At 41.9% G+C, this 17,215-nt stretch overlaps 1 protein-coding gene across 2 annotated transcripts in view; it reads right to left on the bottom strand.

Annotated features, from left to right (window-relative positions):
* Window positions 1-17,215, bottom strand: part of ATP8A2 (ATPase phospholipid transporting 8A2) — a 637,783-nt gene that overhangs the window by 430,509 nt on the left and 190,059 nt on the right. For both annotated transcript variants that reach the window (XM_045017301.1, XM_045017311.1), the window contains 4 exons: window positions 13,823-13,892; window positions 11,681-11,765; window positions 9,674-9,813; window positions 5,744-5,882 (listed from right to left, as the gene is read on the bottom strand). In XM_045017301.1, coding sequence (XP_044873236.1) covers window positions 5,744-5,882; window positions 9,674-9,813; window positions 11,681-11,765; window positions 13,823-13,892 — 434 coding nt within the window. The remainder of the gene's footprint in view (window positions 1-5,743; window positions 5,883-9,673; window positions 9,814-11,680; window positions 11,766-13,822; window positions 13,893-17,215) is intronic.

The following is a 17,215-nucleotide window of genomic DNA, read 5'->3' as shown; positions in this document are numbered from 1 at the left end:
TGGCACATCCATAAGCATGTGAGACAGTAAACACATGGGCAGAAGTTCCATAAAACAACAGACATTTGCTATGGGATAGAAATCCAAATTAGGAAATTTGATTCCAATTCCGTTCTGTCTTCTAGCGAACTTCCTAAAACTGTTTGGTACTTCAGGATCAGGATTGAGATGCGTGCATTGCTCATCAGCCTTACCAAGAAAATAATTCAAGATCTGAAGAGATGGTGTTCCATTTGTTTCAAACTCATAGGCTGTTTTCAAAGAGGCCTCTAAAAATATACCTAAAATATATATTCTTTAAAAATCTACATTTGCAATGTGTAACGGGTCGACTCACCCCTGCGGCGCCTCCTACTGGTGACTCTGGGAATTAGCTCTGTTCCAGCCCGGAGCGCCCTCTGCAGCCCAGTGATCCACCTGTCCTCTGGCCCGAGTCCCTCCCTGGACCCCGGTGCCCTTGCACATGGGGTGCTGCCCCCAGCAGTAACCCCTTTTCTCTCTGGGTTTCCCCTGCCTCGGGAACCCCCCACCCTACTATCCCCACTTCGCCTCAGTAGTGGCTACTGCCCAGTCTCTATCTAGCCCCTGTTCGCTGGGGCAGACTGCAGTATCCAGTACTCATCATCAGCAAAGGGGGTTTGGACCTGCTGCCTTGGCCTACCCCTAGGTTGCCCCTTGCAACCCCCAGTACCTTTAGCCCTCTGCTAGGCCGCAGCCTGGAGTTTTCTAGGCTGGAGCTTCCCCAGCTCCTCAGCCTTTCCCCAGCCCTGCTTCACCCTAGGTACCTTGTTTAGCTACTAAGCAGCTAGGCCCATCTCTCTCTGAAGGCAGAGAGAGACTGTCTGGCTTCTGGCTTCCCTGCCTTCTTATAAGGCCCTGTTGCACTGTTTGGGGCGTGGCCCCCAGCTGCAGCCACTTCCCCAATCAGCTCAGCCTTGAGAGCCACTGCTCTCAAGCCCTCCCAGGCCACTTTTTAAACCCCTTCACAGCAGGAGCAGGGTCCACCCTGCTACACAATGCAAAACAGACAGACAATCAGAAGGACAGCTGCTCCTTGTATTATATTATTACTATTTACTATTGTATTGTGGTAGCACCTAGGGCTCTACTCTGGACCAGGACTCCACTGGGCTAGGGGCTGTAGAAGCATAATAGGCACGCATGCCTGCTTGCTCAGATAACTGAAAGGTTTTTTATAAGCAAGCTGTTGCACTTGCATACAGGGCAGGCACTTTTTCTATATGGTCATGGAAAAGTTGGCCTCCTCTACCACGGCACTGGGAATGAGATGGGCTTTTTAAATTTCTTACTAATAACCAGTTGTTTATTTTGGCTGTAGACTTTCCCTTCTTGTATCTCATTAGAGGGCAGTGCCACATTAGAATATTCTGTCACAGTATGAAGGGCAGTGAAGTAGATAGAAGCTGGCACCCAGACAGTTCCTGTAACATCCATCGATGGGTCTCAATGGCATGAAGCAAGACCAACTCCTGCTCCCTCTTATGGGCATGAAGCTGTGAAGGGGTCAATCTATCATGATTATTCACCTGTAGGTGAAGACAAGCTTGTCACAGAGCACAAGCTTGTCACATAGATGAAGCTGTAGAGGGCTGAGCTGGATAGGTCCTTCCTGAGGACTGTGTTGGTGCAGTCAGTTTGGCTCTGCTGGCAAGGTGGCAAGGGCTCAGGAAGAAGTGACTCAAGAGATATGGCACTTTCTAGTATATGTGGATGGACAAGGATATCTTGGCCAATTGCCCCTACCTGTTCAAACCAGACATATTCCACTGGCTTAAAATTGGCAGGTGACATTTTCAACATCAATTTCCAGAGTCATCTGAATTCCAGCCAAAAAGGTCATGTGACCATTTATAGACAGATGGAAAACAACATCCATAGCCCATCACCCTACCTATTCTGTATTGTTCTTATGGTGGTTTTTTAGCTGCTCTGAAAGATCTCAAGGAAAGGGCCACCACCACTTCCCTGAGGCTTGGTCTACATTAGGAATTTATGTCGGTATAACTACGTCACTCAGGGCTGTGAAAAATCCACACCCCTGAGTGCTTTAGTTATACCAACCTAACCCCTGGTGTAGACAGTGCTATGTCGATGGGAGGGCTTCTCTCCTTGACATAGCTACCCCTTCTTGGGGAGATGGAGTACCTACGCCACTGGAAGAAGCTCTCCCATTAGCATAGAGAGCACTTCTTCACTAAGTGCTACAGCAGTACAGCCACAATGGCGTAGCTGCGCTGCTGTAAGTGTAGACAAGCCCTTAGAGTATTTATTCCACCATCTAATATGTCTCACTGCAAGACATTTCTCCTGATATTTCTCCTACATTCTTCTTTCTCTAATTTCATACCATTATTTCAAGTAGCTCCCCTTTGTATCATGCTGAAAAATTCCTCTCCCTCCTTAGTGTACATACTCTGGTAGTCATGACTTAGCCAAGATTCAGAGATTTAGGGTGAAATCCTGGCTCCACTGAAGTCAATGGCAAAATTCCCACTGACTTCAATTGGGCCAGGATTTAACTCACAGTTCCTTTAATCTTTCCTCATATGTCAATCCCTCACACAATTAATCTTTTTTTTTTCTCTTCTCTGAACTCTCTCCAGTTTGTCCATATCTTTCTGGAAATAAGATACACAGGACTGAATGATATATTCCACAGAAGTCTTTCCCCTGTAGAAATCAATATGATATTTATATATACACACATACACACACTACACAGGAAAAAGTACAATAAAAGAACATTAAAGGTTGAAAAGCCAAGCATTCAGATGTTAAGAAATGCCAGAATAAAGGTTCCCTGTGCAACTTTATTTCAGCCCCAATTGTTCATATGCATTATCAAACAGTCTTCAATCACATCTCATTTTTTCACAGGACCCCTGCCTCAAGATGGACAGTGCTCACTTAATGAGCAGCTATTTCCCCTCCACATTGTTCAATGTGTGGCCCCATCCCTTAGTTACTGCAAACTATTCAAACCCTGCTCTGAAGACAAATGAATTTCCTCATGGGCTTTTCTATGGTGCTCATCATTATAGTATATGAGTGTTTCACAATTTATTTTCAGAACACCTCTGAGACGAGGAGGTATTTATTTGCTCTGTTTTACAGACGGGGAACTGAGGCAGAGAAAGATTCAGGTCAAAAGTGTTCACTAATTTTGGGTGCGATACCTAGGATCTGATTTTTCAGAGTACTTAGCATCATATAGCACTTTGTATGCACAAGCACAGCTCCCGCTGCCTCCAATTGCAGCTTTGTGTAATCAGCACTTCTACCAATCAGACCCCAGGCTCTCAAGTCAGGCACCTAGAAAATGAGAAACACACAATTAGGGTTTGACTACACCCTCAGCAGTGAGCCTATAAGCCTGGGTCAAAAGACTTCCTAAAAATAGTTACCATGCTACAAATAGCTGTGGAGAAATTGCAACTCAGGCTGGAGCTTGGGCTCTGAAGCCTAGAGCATGAGCCGCAATTTAAAAGCACTGTTTATACAGCTCTTTTTAGCACAGTCGTGTGAACCCCGCAAGCCTGAGTCTGTCAACCCAGATTCGGAGGTTTGCTGCCATGGGCTGCTGCCAGCTGTGCAGGCATACTCTCATTGACTACTCTGAAAAATTTGGTTTAAGTGACTTGATTAGCACCACATAGGAACTAGAATCCAATGTACCAGGGCAGCATCCAACTGCCTTCTCTTTCTGTAATCCCCTGGCTCATTCATTACACATCTCCCAACTGGTGCAAAAAATTAAGCAATGGCCTGACAACAGCCTCCTTCAGAATACAACCCTGATTCATCTTCAGAGCAGGTCTGTCGTATACACTGAATGAGGCAGGTATTCTGTGGAAGAAATTGTATATGATCATGTAATTGAAGACTGTATCATAATGCATACACACCTGGGTCTGAATTAAGGTTTCACAGGCAACCTTAATTGTGGTATTTTCTAAGTTTTAAGTGCTTGACTTTGCAACTTTGATAATGTTCTTTTAATGGATTTGTGTATACTTTTCTATACTGAAAAAAACAAATGTAATCATATGCATCATATTGACACCCACATGGGTCACCAGCAGGGTTGAAACCTTTACATCCATAGCACAGCCCTGTGCCACTTGTTCTAATGGAGTAGGTGACAACAGAAGTTGTCATCCTCTGTGTGGACAAGCACTAACTAGAGGTGATACACACACACACACACACTTTGCCAGAGGGTTTCACAGATATTTGCTGACAGCAGAGGAATAGTGAGACTCAGGAACGTTGGGTTTCCTTCCAGGCTCTGGAGGGGAGTGAGCTCTAGTGGGCACAGGTTCCGCAGCCCTGCTTCACTCCCAGGTACCTTCTAACTCCCCTGCAGCCAGGCCAGTCTCCCTCCACCACTAGAGGAGAGACTCTCCTCAGCTTCTGGCTGCCCTGGCCTTCTTATAAGGTCCAGCTACCCTGATTGGGGTGTGGCCCAGGTGTAGCTCCTTCCCCAATCAGCTTGAGCTTTTTCTCCTAGCCCCTAGCCCTCTCCCAGGGCTGGCTTCCACCCTGTCAGGGCTGGAGCAGGCAACCAGCCCGCTACAGGCTGAATGTTTAGCTATCTTTTATTTTTACCTTATATTGGCCTTTGAGCTAGGGGAGAGAAGCAAATGGTAGGAAGTGACCAAGGGAGGGTAACTCAGGGGGACTCTAGGGTGCCAGACACTATTGACCCCTATTAGGGCCCTGGGTTGGAGCCCGGTGGAGTTGGAGGGCCCAGGCTCCCCTACCAACTGGCCCCAGTGCAGGAGGGGCTTAAGTCTCATGCCCACTTCATTCCTCATCTGGTAAGAAGAGAGACTGGACTGAAAGACTTTCCCACTGGGAGGTGGCACTAGGCCACCTACCCAATGAGGTGTATTACACAATCATTATTGAAGATGGTAAAGAAGAGCTAGTCCTGGATGAGATGGAGGTATTCAGAGGAATACCTGGTTCGGATGACTCAATTCCTTACATGTGCACATGATGACAGCAAAATTCACAGAACTTCTTATTGTCAACAGAAGAGAGGTCTCAATTTTGTACAGCTGTTCCCTAGGAGACTGGGTTCTATGAATCGGTCACCCAAGGAGGCTTATGTATACTAGAAAAATAGGTTAAAGCTGGGGTTAAAAATAGGTTAAAGTACATAACCATGGCCTTTTTCCTACAGTAGATGTCTTTTACTTCGATTAAGCAGGTTATGGCGTACCTACGTTCCCCGTAGTTCCTTTCTATGGTGCTTCTCTCTGTAATTTGTTTTCATATCTATTTCTTCAATATTGAGTAGCACCTGTTGTGGAGCAGATACACCATTATAACCTAAAGGGCCAAATTCTCCTCAAATATGTTCCATGGATAGCAATTCATTTCAGACAATCTGCTTTCCCTCTCCATGTACAGAACTGCATGCAGAACTGAGAGATTTTTGTTATGAGAAATTATAATATAGCCCTAAGCTATTAATGTTAAGAACTTTTTCATAGAAGATGATTTCCCCCTATTGCTGGAATGCTACTTTCACCTTCAAATAGACAAACTAGGCTGCATCTTAAACTCTAATTAACATTTTTCATTCAATGGACGTTACAATGGCTTCTTAATCACTAACACCAGTTACCTTAGCGCACACATTTGCTACATATCTTCACAGTTCTGTATCAGGTGAATTCAAAGCAAAATAAAATATGAAGGTTGCTGTTGCTACCTATGTTGAGTGCTGTTTCCTGTTTGTCCCCTGTCAGGATCCATATCTTGATTTCTGCTTTCATTAGTGTTGCTATAGTTTCTGGAACACCAGCTTGAAGGCGGTCCTCAATGGCTGTAGCTCCAAGAAGCAGTAAATCCTGAAACAAACATAAGAATTTGAGGGGTTGTTTTCTTTAGGCCAATATCAGCTTAGACCACACTCAAAAGGGAATTAATGACTGCATGCTGTACCTCATCACTAATACAGTGTTTTGGCAAGAGCTGAAGAAGTTACTCACCTTGTGCAGAAACAATGGTTCTTCAAGATGTGTGTCCCTATGGGTGCTTCACTGTAAGTGTGCTTGCGTCCTTGCACTGCTGATCAGAGAACTTCAATAGCGGTGTCCAGCAAGCCCACACATGCGCTGTCTCTCCTCGTGCTGTGCCCGAGGCTAGCCAGTGCGTGCAGGCTAGCCCCACTAAGTTCCTTCTCTAGCACAGAGTAATTGACAAGCACTCCGAAGTAGAGGAAAGAGAGTGGGTTGTGGAGGGACACACATCTTGAAGAACCATTGTTACTCCACAAGGTGAGTAACTTCTTCTTCGAGTAGTATCCCTGTGGGTGGTCCACTGTAGATGACTCCCAAGCAGTATCGTTTCTGGAGGGCCAGGACTTCAGAGTCTGGTCCATTACAGATGGCAGTACTGTGGAGCTAGAGATGGCGGCGGAGTCTCTGGTGATCACATAGTGTTCTGTGAAAGTGTGGGCTGACACACATCACCGCTCTACAGATCTCCGAGATAGGAACATTCTTGAAGAAGGCAACGGATGAGGAAATCGACCTTATGGAGTGTGTACAAACAGTCTGGAGAGGTCATACTGCAAACTTGGTAACACTGTCTGATGCAAGTTGAGACCCATTTGGAAAGCCTTTGGGCTGATACTGCTGAGCCCTTGGATCTTTCTGCAACAAAGAGGAAAAGCTCAGGGGACTTCCTGAAGGCCTTAGTCCTGTCCAGGTAGAAGGCTAGGGCTCTCCTGACATCCAGGGTATGCAACATAGCCTCCCTGCTGTCTCGGAGAAGCTTGAGGTAAAACATTGGAAGGTGAATCAATTGATTCATGTGAAACAGGGAGGTAACCTTAGGGATGAATTTTGGATGTGGCCTAAGAGTAACCTTTGTCACTGAAGAATACCATATTCAGTGGATACACCATCAGAGCAGTTCTCTCTCCTATTCTCATGCCCAAAGTAATCACTATCAGAAAGACCATTTTCATGGAAAGGTATGTCAGCAAACAGGTGGTCAGAGGTTCAAAAGGCCTAGTCAAAGCTTTCAGTACCAAGTTTAGGTCCCACGTGGGAGTCAGAAGTCGAGGTTGTGGGAAAAGGTTTACTATTTCCTCGAGGAACCTGGATGTGACAGCACTGAGTACCCCTCAACAGGCTGGTGGAAAATTGTTGTAGCTGCTAAGTGAACCCTGAGACGGCTTAGAGATAGACCCCATTTCATTAGGGTCAATTCATAGTCTAGGTAGGATATGTGGAAGAGTCACAGATGTTGGGGAGATTTGTTAAGAAGAGCACCAAATCATTTTTGCGAGTAAGTATGTCAAGTCAAGGACTTTCTGCTGTGCAACAGAACCTCTTGTACCTCCCTTGAATAGGAGCTTTCTAGATGTTGGACCCAAGCAGAAGCCATGCCTTGAGGTGGAGAATCCCCAAGTCGGGATGTAGGGTATGTCCTCTGTTCTTTGAGAGGAGGTGCAGAATGGCTGGGAGAAGGATTGGTGGGCACGTCGCAAGCTGTGACAGGTAAGGGTACCAGGTCTGCGTCAGCCAAGTAGGAGGAATCAGAATGACATGGGCTCCGTCTTTTTATTTTCTGCGAGACCTTCAATAGTAGGGGAAATGAAGGGAAGGCGTTATTATACTGACAGATGAAGAGAAGGGAGTTACTTTACAAGTGGAGAACCAGTGTTGACAGGGCCAATTCAATCAGGGTGGATGTAGTCCACTCCCAATAATTGATGAGGAGGTGCCAATACCAGGAGAGGCAAAGCTGCTTTTGTAATGAGCCAGCCACTCCCAGTCCCTATTCAAGCCCAAATTAACGGTGTTAAATTTGCAAATGAATTTTAGTTCTGCAGTTTCTTTGAGGTTTTTTTTATTCAAGTATGGCTACTTTTAAATCTGCATCTGTAATTTAAATCTGGCTGCATCTGTAATTTTCACTCTGCATCTGAAGTGGGTTCTTTACCCATGAAAGCTTATGCTCAAATAAATCTGTTAGTCTTTAAGGTGCCACTGGACTCCTCATTGTTTTTATGGATACAGACTAACAAGGCTAGCCCCTGATACATCAGGCCTGAGAGCCACCTTCATGAAGATGATCTTCTGTCAGTGCTTTCTGTGCTTACGAGATCATGGAGGAAGTTGCTGGCAAAGACCACACTTTTGCTGGATGTGGCCTTCCCTGAGGCAGTGAATGCACTGGGAGTGCTTGTCTGTAATCGGGATCACCTCTTTGCAAGCAAGGCACTTCTTGAAGCCTGGAAAACCAAGCATACCCCATTGATGGGGAAGCGTCCCCAGTGGGGGAGAAAAGAAAGGGGGCAAAATAAAGTATTTTTTTATTATTATTTTCAAGGGTAAAATAAGAAAGGAGAAAAAAAACTAGAACTATAACTAGGAGACTAACTAGTTATAGATATATAAAATAAAGCAAAAGTCTTATAATGGCTCCATCTCTAGCCATGGGCAGTTGAGAAGGAACTGAGGAGGGTTCGCCCATGTGCGCAGACTAGCCTCATGGCGCAGTACGAGGAGAGACAGCACATGTGCAGGCCTAGTGGACACTGCTACCAAAGTTCTCCAATCAGCAGTGCAGAGACACGAGCACACCTACAGTGGAGCACCCATAGGGTCACTACTCAAAGGAGAAATACAGTACAGTAATTTTTTTTGTGGTTCTTCTATTTTCTCTGCGTACAATCCATATTTTAGAGATGTATAATGGAGCCAAATGTTTCTAATCAGAAAAATAGCAACATTTCAAAAGCAATTAATTGAAGTTACACAACTTTAACTTTAGCCAGTGGATGAACATACATACTGGTGCATTCACTAATCACCATAGCAATATGCTTGAACGGTCACAATCTGTATTTCTTAAGCTCACAAAACAGAAATCACCTGGCGTCACATCATTTAAACTATTTCCCCTCCAATAAAATGTAAACACAGCCTGCATACAATCACTCAAGGCTAAAATTATTGCAATTATTTACGGACATAATCACATCATATGTAACACAAATGAAATGAATATTGAACAATCCAAGTATCTGTACTGTATATAGGTATACCATATTCCTGGAAAGAAAAAGAATGTCTCGTACAACTAGTTAGTGCTACAGAGCTTTGCATATTTTTCTGAAATTTTAGGGCCATTGCAGGAAAGGATTTGGCCATGTTACAGAAAATATGGCAGACAAAATGCTGCAGAAGTAAAAGCAGCAAACTCTGCCAAATAAAGCCACAGTCCTATCTGCCAGTTTTAACCTTGAAAGCATTTAAGTAATTCATCAGCCAAAGGAGAGGGGATTTTTTAATACATTTTGTAATAATTTAACTTAGTTATTTGTAACTTTACAGATATTGTACAGGAAAAATTTCAGCGGCATAGACTGAAAAAAGTATCTTTTGGACTGAGAATTAGAAAAATAAATATGAAAACTGGAGTGGATACAACAGTAGAAAAGTGAGAAAGAGCGAGAGTGTGCATACGTGTGTGTAATATATACATATATTCCAGCAGCTGTATTTATTAATTCAACATGTGATACATTTAGCAAAATAATCCTGCTTGAAGACTATGGAGCTATTCACATGCATAAGGTAAGCAGGATTTAGCCCTCAGCAGCATAAACGTCTACGGTTGTTACCTTTTCAATGATCTCATAGCACTCCTCCATCTTTTGAGTTCTGTCTTTCAAAATTGTGCTGGCTTCATTATAAACATTTAACCACTCTTGATAAGAATTTTCTGACAGGTCCGCATATGCAATGCACAGAGTCCTCAAACCTACAAAACAGAATATAGATGTTGCACACATTAACCTACTGATGGGGAGGATCACATCATTACAATTCTTCTATTGACTGAACCACCTGATGCTAAACACCTGGCCCCCTCACTGGAGTCAATGATAGTTTCGCACACATAAGTAATGGAACATCGAGCTCTAGAAAGGCAAGACAATCTCCCAGTACAGTTTGAAAACATTTGGGTTTTTCCACCAACTTCACCCAAATGAGGCAGATTATGAATTTACTGACACTGGCGTAAATCTAACCAATTCCACTGACTACGCTGGATTTACACCAGTATAACCAAGATGAGAAGCTGGCCTAACATGCACAAACCTCTCCCCAATTATCAGTAATCTAGTAATACTGGAGCAACAACAGTGAAATCTTTCATCTAATTTTTCATTTGAGGCTGAAAGTGATTTGTTTTAAATGTAATTACTATAAGTTACACAACCCCAATGAGGTTGGTAAGTATTATTATTATTATATTTCAACAGTAGGTATTTCATATATGTAATACTACTCATCCCAAATTATTGCTCATCCCAATACTTCCTTTCAGAGAAGACACTGTACTCTCCCCCTCTGTGCATGCATATTAACTCATAGCTATGTGAATGGGAGTTACACCTACACAATACATAGAGAATAGGCCCCATGGAGTATGAAAAAGATCATTTTATTAGACGGCTGATCAAGTTTAACATATATGAGACCATGTCTACACTACAAAATAAGTGAACCTAATGTACACTGGCATACAGCCACTGCAGTTATTAAATTGCTTGTGTGTGTGTGCACATGTGGCACCTTGTGTCGGCAATGCCCGTTCTTACCAGGAGCACTTGTATCGATTGTACTGTCAGTGTGGGGCATTGTGGTATGGCTCCTGAGAGCCAGCAAAAGTTGATGTAAGCGTCAACCTAATTATAGAAACTGACTCTACGCTGCTCAGGGAGGTGGTGTTACTGAATTGGCATACAGAGGCACTTACGTCAGCGGGAACCAAGTTTAAATGAAGACTCTTCCACAGCTAGGTCAACACAAAGCATCTTACATCAACCTTACTGTGTGGTGTAGACCAGGCCTAAGTAATAATTTTTATTCTGGCATGAGGCAGTCAGCAAAAGGAGGAAGCATGCCATATAAAATAGAAAGGCTTTATTATTTGGGATTAGAGGAGTTCATAGAACAAACTGGAAAAAATAGGACTGAGGAAAAAATACATTTTTACAGTAATAAAGTAAAAGGTATATAAAATGAACAAAGCCTATATCCCTTTTAGCACTTCCTTGTGAATGACTGTGTCATGGATTTGTCACCAGTAAAATAAAAAGTTGGCATGTTTGATTTTAGACTGTAAGCTCCTACGAGCAGTACCAGTGAGCCAGATTCAGACATGAATCTACATGAGTTTAAGTTGCAATGCACATATTTTTCCCAGCTCTTTCAGCTTGTATGTTACACTAGCTTAGACACTTAGGGCCTAATTCTCATCTCTTCTGATCTTACACTGCTGTAATTCCATTGATTTCAGTGTAGTTACTCCTGATTTACATGAATCAAAGTGAGATCAGAATCAAGTCCCTACTCCCCCTTATTCTTATGCAGGACTCAGTACTGCTCCCACTGAAATCACCATGATTTCAACAGAAGCAGGATCAGCTTGTAAAATCCTTTTTTAGACTTACACATGGGTAAGTGAGTTTACCTTACATATACTACATATCACCCTATGAATTTGTCTTTATTTTTGTCTTGTTCAACACTCAACAATTTGTTGACATTTAAAAATTAATACATAAAATACTAATAATAATTCAAAAATTTGATTCATACTTGCATATTGTTTCACTTACCTTCTGTGGCAAAGTATTCAAGATGCAATAGTGTTTGCTCCATATACTGGGAATCTTTTGAAAGTCTCTCAAAAATAACATTATCCTATCAAAACCAAATTAAATATAAAGAGTAAATTCACATGTAAACTCTTCACTCATGTACCTACAATGCACAAGTGTTCAACCCCTCAAGATCTAACTGATGTGAGGTGCCTAAAGTGGACATGATAATATCTGAAAATGAAAATACATACAATAATGAATTTTGGTTTACCTATGAAATGGATCTAGCTTCACTTAGAAAGCCAAAGCTGGAATGTTACAGTTTCTACCACCATATATGAACTCCAAGCAGAAGTGAAAAGGAGTGGGATACTGTAATTGCTTTGCAAATACAAAAACACAAACATTGTTTCTTTAGATTTTTCTTCCCTTACCCCCAAACTTGTTACACTGTTATTTAAATTTAGAATACAGTACTGCAAAGATGGAATGCTCCATTTTGAATTACTGAAGTGAGCCTGGGTTTTCCAAGAGCAGAAGAGTCCTGAACAATAAAAAACAAAGTTCCAACACAGATCCATACTTAAGAGTTTTATCTTGCAATTCTTACTCAGGCAAAACTCCCATTTATGTCAACGACAGTTTTGCCTAATTAAGAAGTCAGAACAATAAGCAACATAGGTTGGATTCCATTGCTGGGAATCGCCTTAGAAGCACCATCCATTACTGCCTGTGGTTATTTCTGGGACTGATAAAGGTCTGGGGTGGAGGGGAAATGATGGGAGAAAAGTTGCCTGAGAAATCAGGAACAGAAAAAAGGTTTTTACACATACAAGAAAAGGAACTTCATTTTTAATATCTAGATGTACTTCAAATACAGTTGTACATAAATAAGTAATTTATAATATCACTTTCATTATTTTATGAGACCAAGACAAGAATATATTCAGAGTTCTGCCCAATAAATGCAAACTCACTTTCAAAAGTTATGGCAACTACTTTTCTTAAAACAAAACAAGTTGATTTTTGGTGTCATTCTTGCCTCCCCTGATCTTGCGATTGTTGCGGCCCCTTTGCTGCTGCTAGAGGGTATTCTCCTGTTCCCACTGAAGTCAAAGGCAAAACTTCCACTAACATCTATGGAGCAACATCAGACCCACAATACCTCTCCTCTTTATTCTTCCCAATGCTAGTTCTGTGATGTGTAACAGCTGTAACATTCAGCAACACAAAACTGACAGCAAGAGGAAGAAAGAGCACAGCAGTGTGAAAACACAGATGTCAGGCATGGTCAGTTCTGTTGGGTCCAGATTTATGTGTGACTTTCAAAAGTTTTAAGCAATGTATAATTACAGTGGCCTTGATTCACCTCTGTTATTCCACTTTCATGTTGGCATAACTCCACTGAAATCAGCGGAGCTACACTGGAGTATAGTAGAGATGCATCCAGCCCTGTATTTCAAATGATTTTTTTAAAGTGTGTTTAAAAAAAAAAACACGCACTATAGTAAATTAGAGCCTTACGGTAAAATGTCACAGAAGTAGCACTGTTAAAATAAACAGAGATTTAATTCCACCTGATAAAACTGAGCCACCCTCCATCACTTCCCACTGAATTTAAAGCCACACCCTGCTGTGTTTGTTGATGCCTCTCATTTTTTACAGTCGTTTCATTTTCATACATTATCCCTCCTGTTGGTGAAAGTAGAAGCATAGCATATTATGAGCAGGGACAACTAGCAGCAGCAGATATAGAGATGGGAGAAAGCAGAAGATCACGAGACAGGCAGGGCTAAATGCTTGAGAACAGACTCCAGTTTTGAAGGTTCAGGCCACAGTGTTTAGATGTCTAACTTCCTGACTGTACCTGCACATCAGGGGAGACATCCTGCCTGCACTGAAGTCAATGGCAAGACTCCCACTGACTTTAACGCAGGCAGGATTTCAGTTCAGGCACTGAGAGTCCTAAATACTATGTGTGCCTGCAAACAAAATCAGAGAACAGGTTAAGGCTCCTTAAACATTCGGCCCCTAATACGTGCAGCTAACAGATATTCATTAAAAGGGACAACATTTCAACATTCTAAAAACAATGTGACTGCTGCAGCAACTCGAAATATTTCCAATATTCTCTGTTAGTAGTAGCGGATTACTTACAGCCCCTTTGCAGTACAGACGTAGTCGCCCCGTTGGAGTTCGAACTATTACAGACATTCTCTTTCTGTTACTATGAGAAAACAAACAGTCATTTTAAATTATTTTCTAATCAGATCTATGGTTCTAGGAGTAAAAGCACAGTCTGATCCACAAGTTTTCTTCCATACACTTGGCACATTTTAAACTAGGTCATACAAAAACACTCGTAAATGTACAATACATAACAATCTTACACATGCCGTTTCTATCTTCCGATCTTATGCTTCTTTAATCAATATGAACATAAATGGCCTGATTTATAGTAGTTTATGGCATACAGATGCACACCCATATTTGCATTCCTAATGTACACGGGAAATTACTGGGACTGCCTAAACTAATCTGGTATTCCTGAAGTTGGTAATCTGCATGCACAGATATTGGCTCATACAATTAATGTAATTACGCACACACAAATTAGGCATGAATTGCAAGTGAGAGTTTCTATGTCTAAAACTTTTTGAAAATCATGCCCCAAATAATTTACCATAACTTTTCAAAAACAAAGATAAACTCACTGAATACTCCAGTTCAAAAATACAATTGATTATCATATAGAAACATGTATTTTGTTGAACCTGTTACCTTGCTCCTAGTGCTGACACACTTCAAGATTGCAGGGGCAGATTGCTCATCCTCTCAGCGAGAGGCAATGCTTTGCATTGCTTAACTACCACTCCTCTGGATCTTTCTTAAGGAATAAAACTAATGGGCTCCCATCAGGGTCCCACCTAATACAGAAGGATGGTGGCTAAGAAGTGTGTCCTGGAAGTTCAGGGAGGGAGAAGATTTTGTGGAGTGTTGTGTCCAGTTCTGAGTTCCACATTTCAGGAAAGATGTGGACAAATTGGAGAGAGTCCAGAGAAGAGCAACAAAAATGATTAAAGGTCTAGATAACATGACCTATGAGAGAAGATTGAAAAATTGGGTTTGTTTACTCTGGAAAAGAGAAGAGTGAGAGGGGCATGATAGCAGTTTTCAAGTACATAAAAGGTTGTTACAAGGAGGAGGGAGAAAAAATGTTTTTCTTAAGTCTGAGGATACATCAAGAAGCAATGGGCTTAAATTGCAGCAAGGGAGGTTTAGGTTGGACATTAGGAAAAACTTCCTAACTGTCAGACTGGTTAAGCTCTGGAATAAATTTCTAAGGAAGTTGTGGAATCTCCATTATTGGAGATTTTTAAGAGCAGGTTAGACAAACCCCTGTCAGGGATGGTCTAGATAATACTTAGTCCTGCCATGAGATCAGGGAACTGGACTAGATGACCTCTCAAGGTCCCTTCCAGTCCTAGGATTCTATGTATCTGTGTCTGTGTAACAAGGCTGGAGGTAATATCACTGTTGTATATGGCAAGGAAACACCTTTAACTCTGGACAGCAAAAGATACTAGAAAAACATCAACAGTTTGGAGGGAATTCAGAGAAGAGCAACAAAAATTATTTTAAAGATTTACTTGCAAGAAAAGAATAAAGGTGTATGAGGAAAGAGTTAAATTACCATGGATATGCTAGCACTCTACCTTATGTATTTTTGACCCCAAAAAGGAATAAGAATTGGTAGAATTGTTTAAGCAGGTATAACTAGGAGTAATGAGATAAAAATGAAAAAAAATTAGGCTGAATGTTAAGAAAACTACGTTTGGGGTATATTAGATGGCAGAACAGTCTCCCATAGGAAGTGGTGGTAATCACTTGAATCATTTCTAACTGGACACTCAAGAATATAATGTACAATCTTGCACTGGCAGGGGTATCAATTAGATGACTTAATGGGTGTTTTTCAGTTCTAAGTTTTATGTATGTTATTAAGGGACCTAGGCACTGTTCCCACAGATGAAGCAAGGGGGCTGATTTCATAAACCCTGGCGAAATGCCAGTAAAAAGAATACTATCAGCACACTGTAAACTATGCAAACAAACCTCCTGCTTTAGGAGAAATTATTCAACAAATGAATGCAGGGTTCTTCAAAACATACAAAGGGGCGAACAATGGGGACTTTCATGTTCCTCTTAAAAACATTAATTTTGCCTTACTAGTAAATTGCGTTTTGTGAGTTTCCCCCCAGTTTCAAAAACATGGATTGGTTCATCTGACACTCTGGGAAGCGAGGCAGTATCTCCCACCTCATACAGTTTTGTGCCTCTTCCCAGTAGCAATCTGTGCACTAAAGATTCAGAAAAAATTTCCTAGCAAATAATTAGCTTTATATTTACATTCAAAACAAAACAAACTACATAAAAAGAATACTAGGATTTCAAAGTAGAGCATACACAAGTCAGGAAATGTCAAAGTTAAGATTGGTCACACAACTTTAACTCTGTCCCTTGTGCACACACATTCAATACCGAGTTTGAGTCTCCACTTCTCTACAAGACTTTTACATCAGTCTAAACCCAATGAAATCAAACAAGTTAGACTGGCATAAAACAAGAGCATAGAATTGAGTCCTGTGAATGAAGCAGGGGTACATAATGAATAGGGCCCTACCAACTTCACAATCCATTTTGGTGAACTTCACAGTTATAGGATTTAAAAAACCATAAATTTCATGATTTCAGCTATTTAAATTTAAAATTTCACAGTATTGTAATTGTAGGGGTCCTGACCCAAAACAAGTTCGGAGGGAGGGTCGTGGTATTGCTGCCTTTACTTCTGCGCTACTGCTGGTGGCGGCGCTGCCTTCAGAGCTGGGCAGCTCGAGAGTGGTGGCTACTGGCCAGGAGCCCAGCTCTGAAGGCACCGTTGCTGCCAGCAGAAGCACAGAAGTAAAGCTGGCATGGTATGGTATTGCCACCCATCCTTCTGCACTGCTGCCTGCAGAGCTGGGCCCTCCGTCAGCAGCTGCCACTGTTTGGCTGCCCAGCTCTGAAGGTAGCAGCGCAGAAGTAAGGGTAGCAATACCGCGACCCCCCTAAAATAATCTTGCAACCCCCCCTGCAACTCCCTTTTGGGTCAGGACCCTCAGTTTGAGAAACGATGGTCTCCCCCGTGAAATCATTATAGTATACAGTAAAAGCACACAAAAGACCAGATTTCTCAGGGGGAGACCAGATTTCGCCATCCATGACATATTTTTCATGACCATGAATTTAGTAGGCCCCCAATAATGAATGAGACATGGCTCTTAGTTCAGAGCCTCAGTTTGGTTGAAATTCTGAGGATATTTTGGAAATAACAGAATGCAATGATGAAATTAAAGTTTATTGTAAATATACAGGCACAAGGGGACAGAGTAAAGAGTTTCTGAGCAATCTTAGCCTTGGCAAGTCCTGCCGTTTTGGTACTTCACTTCACAACCTTTTTAAAACAAAACAAAAAACAGTTTTTTGTAGAACTTTGCTTCCTTTTGTGCA

Source organism: Mauremys mutica, chromosome 1, assembly GCF_020497125.1.
Source record: "Mauremys mutica isolate MM-2020 ecotype Southern chromosome 1, ASM2049712v1, whole genome shotgun sequence".
Classification (NCBI taxonomy): Eukaryota; Metazoa; Chordata; order Testudines; family Geoemydidae; genus Mauremys; species Mauremys mutica.
Note: the sequence above shows the minus strand (reverse complement) of the source record. Positions and strands in the feature narration are given on the sequence as shown.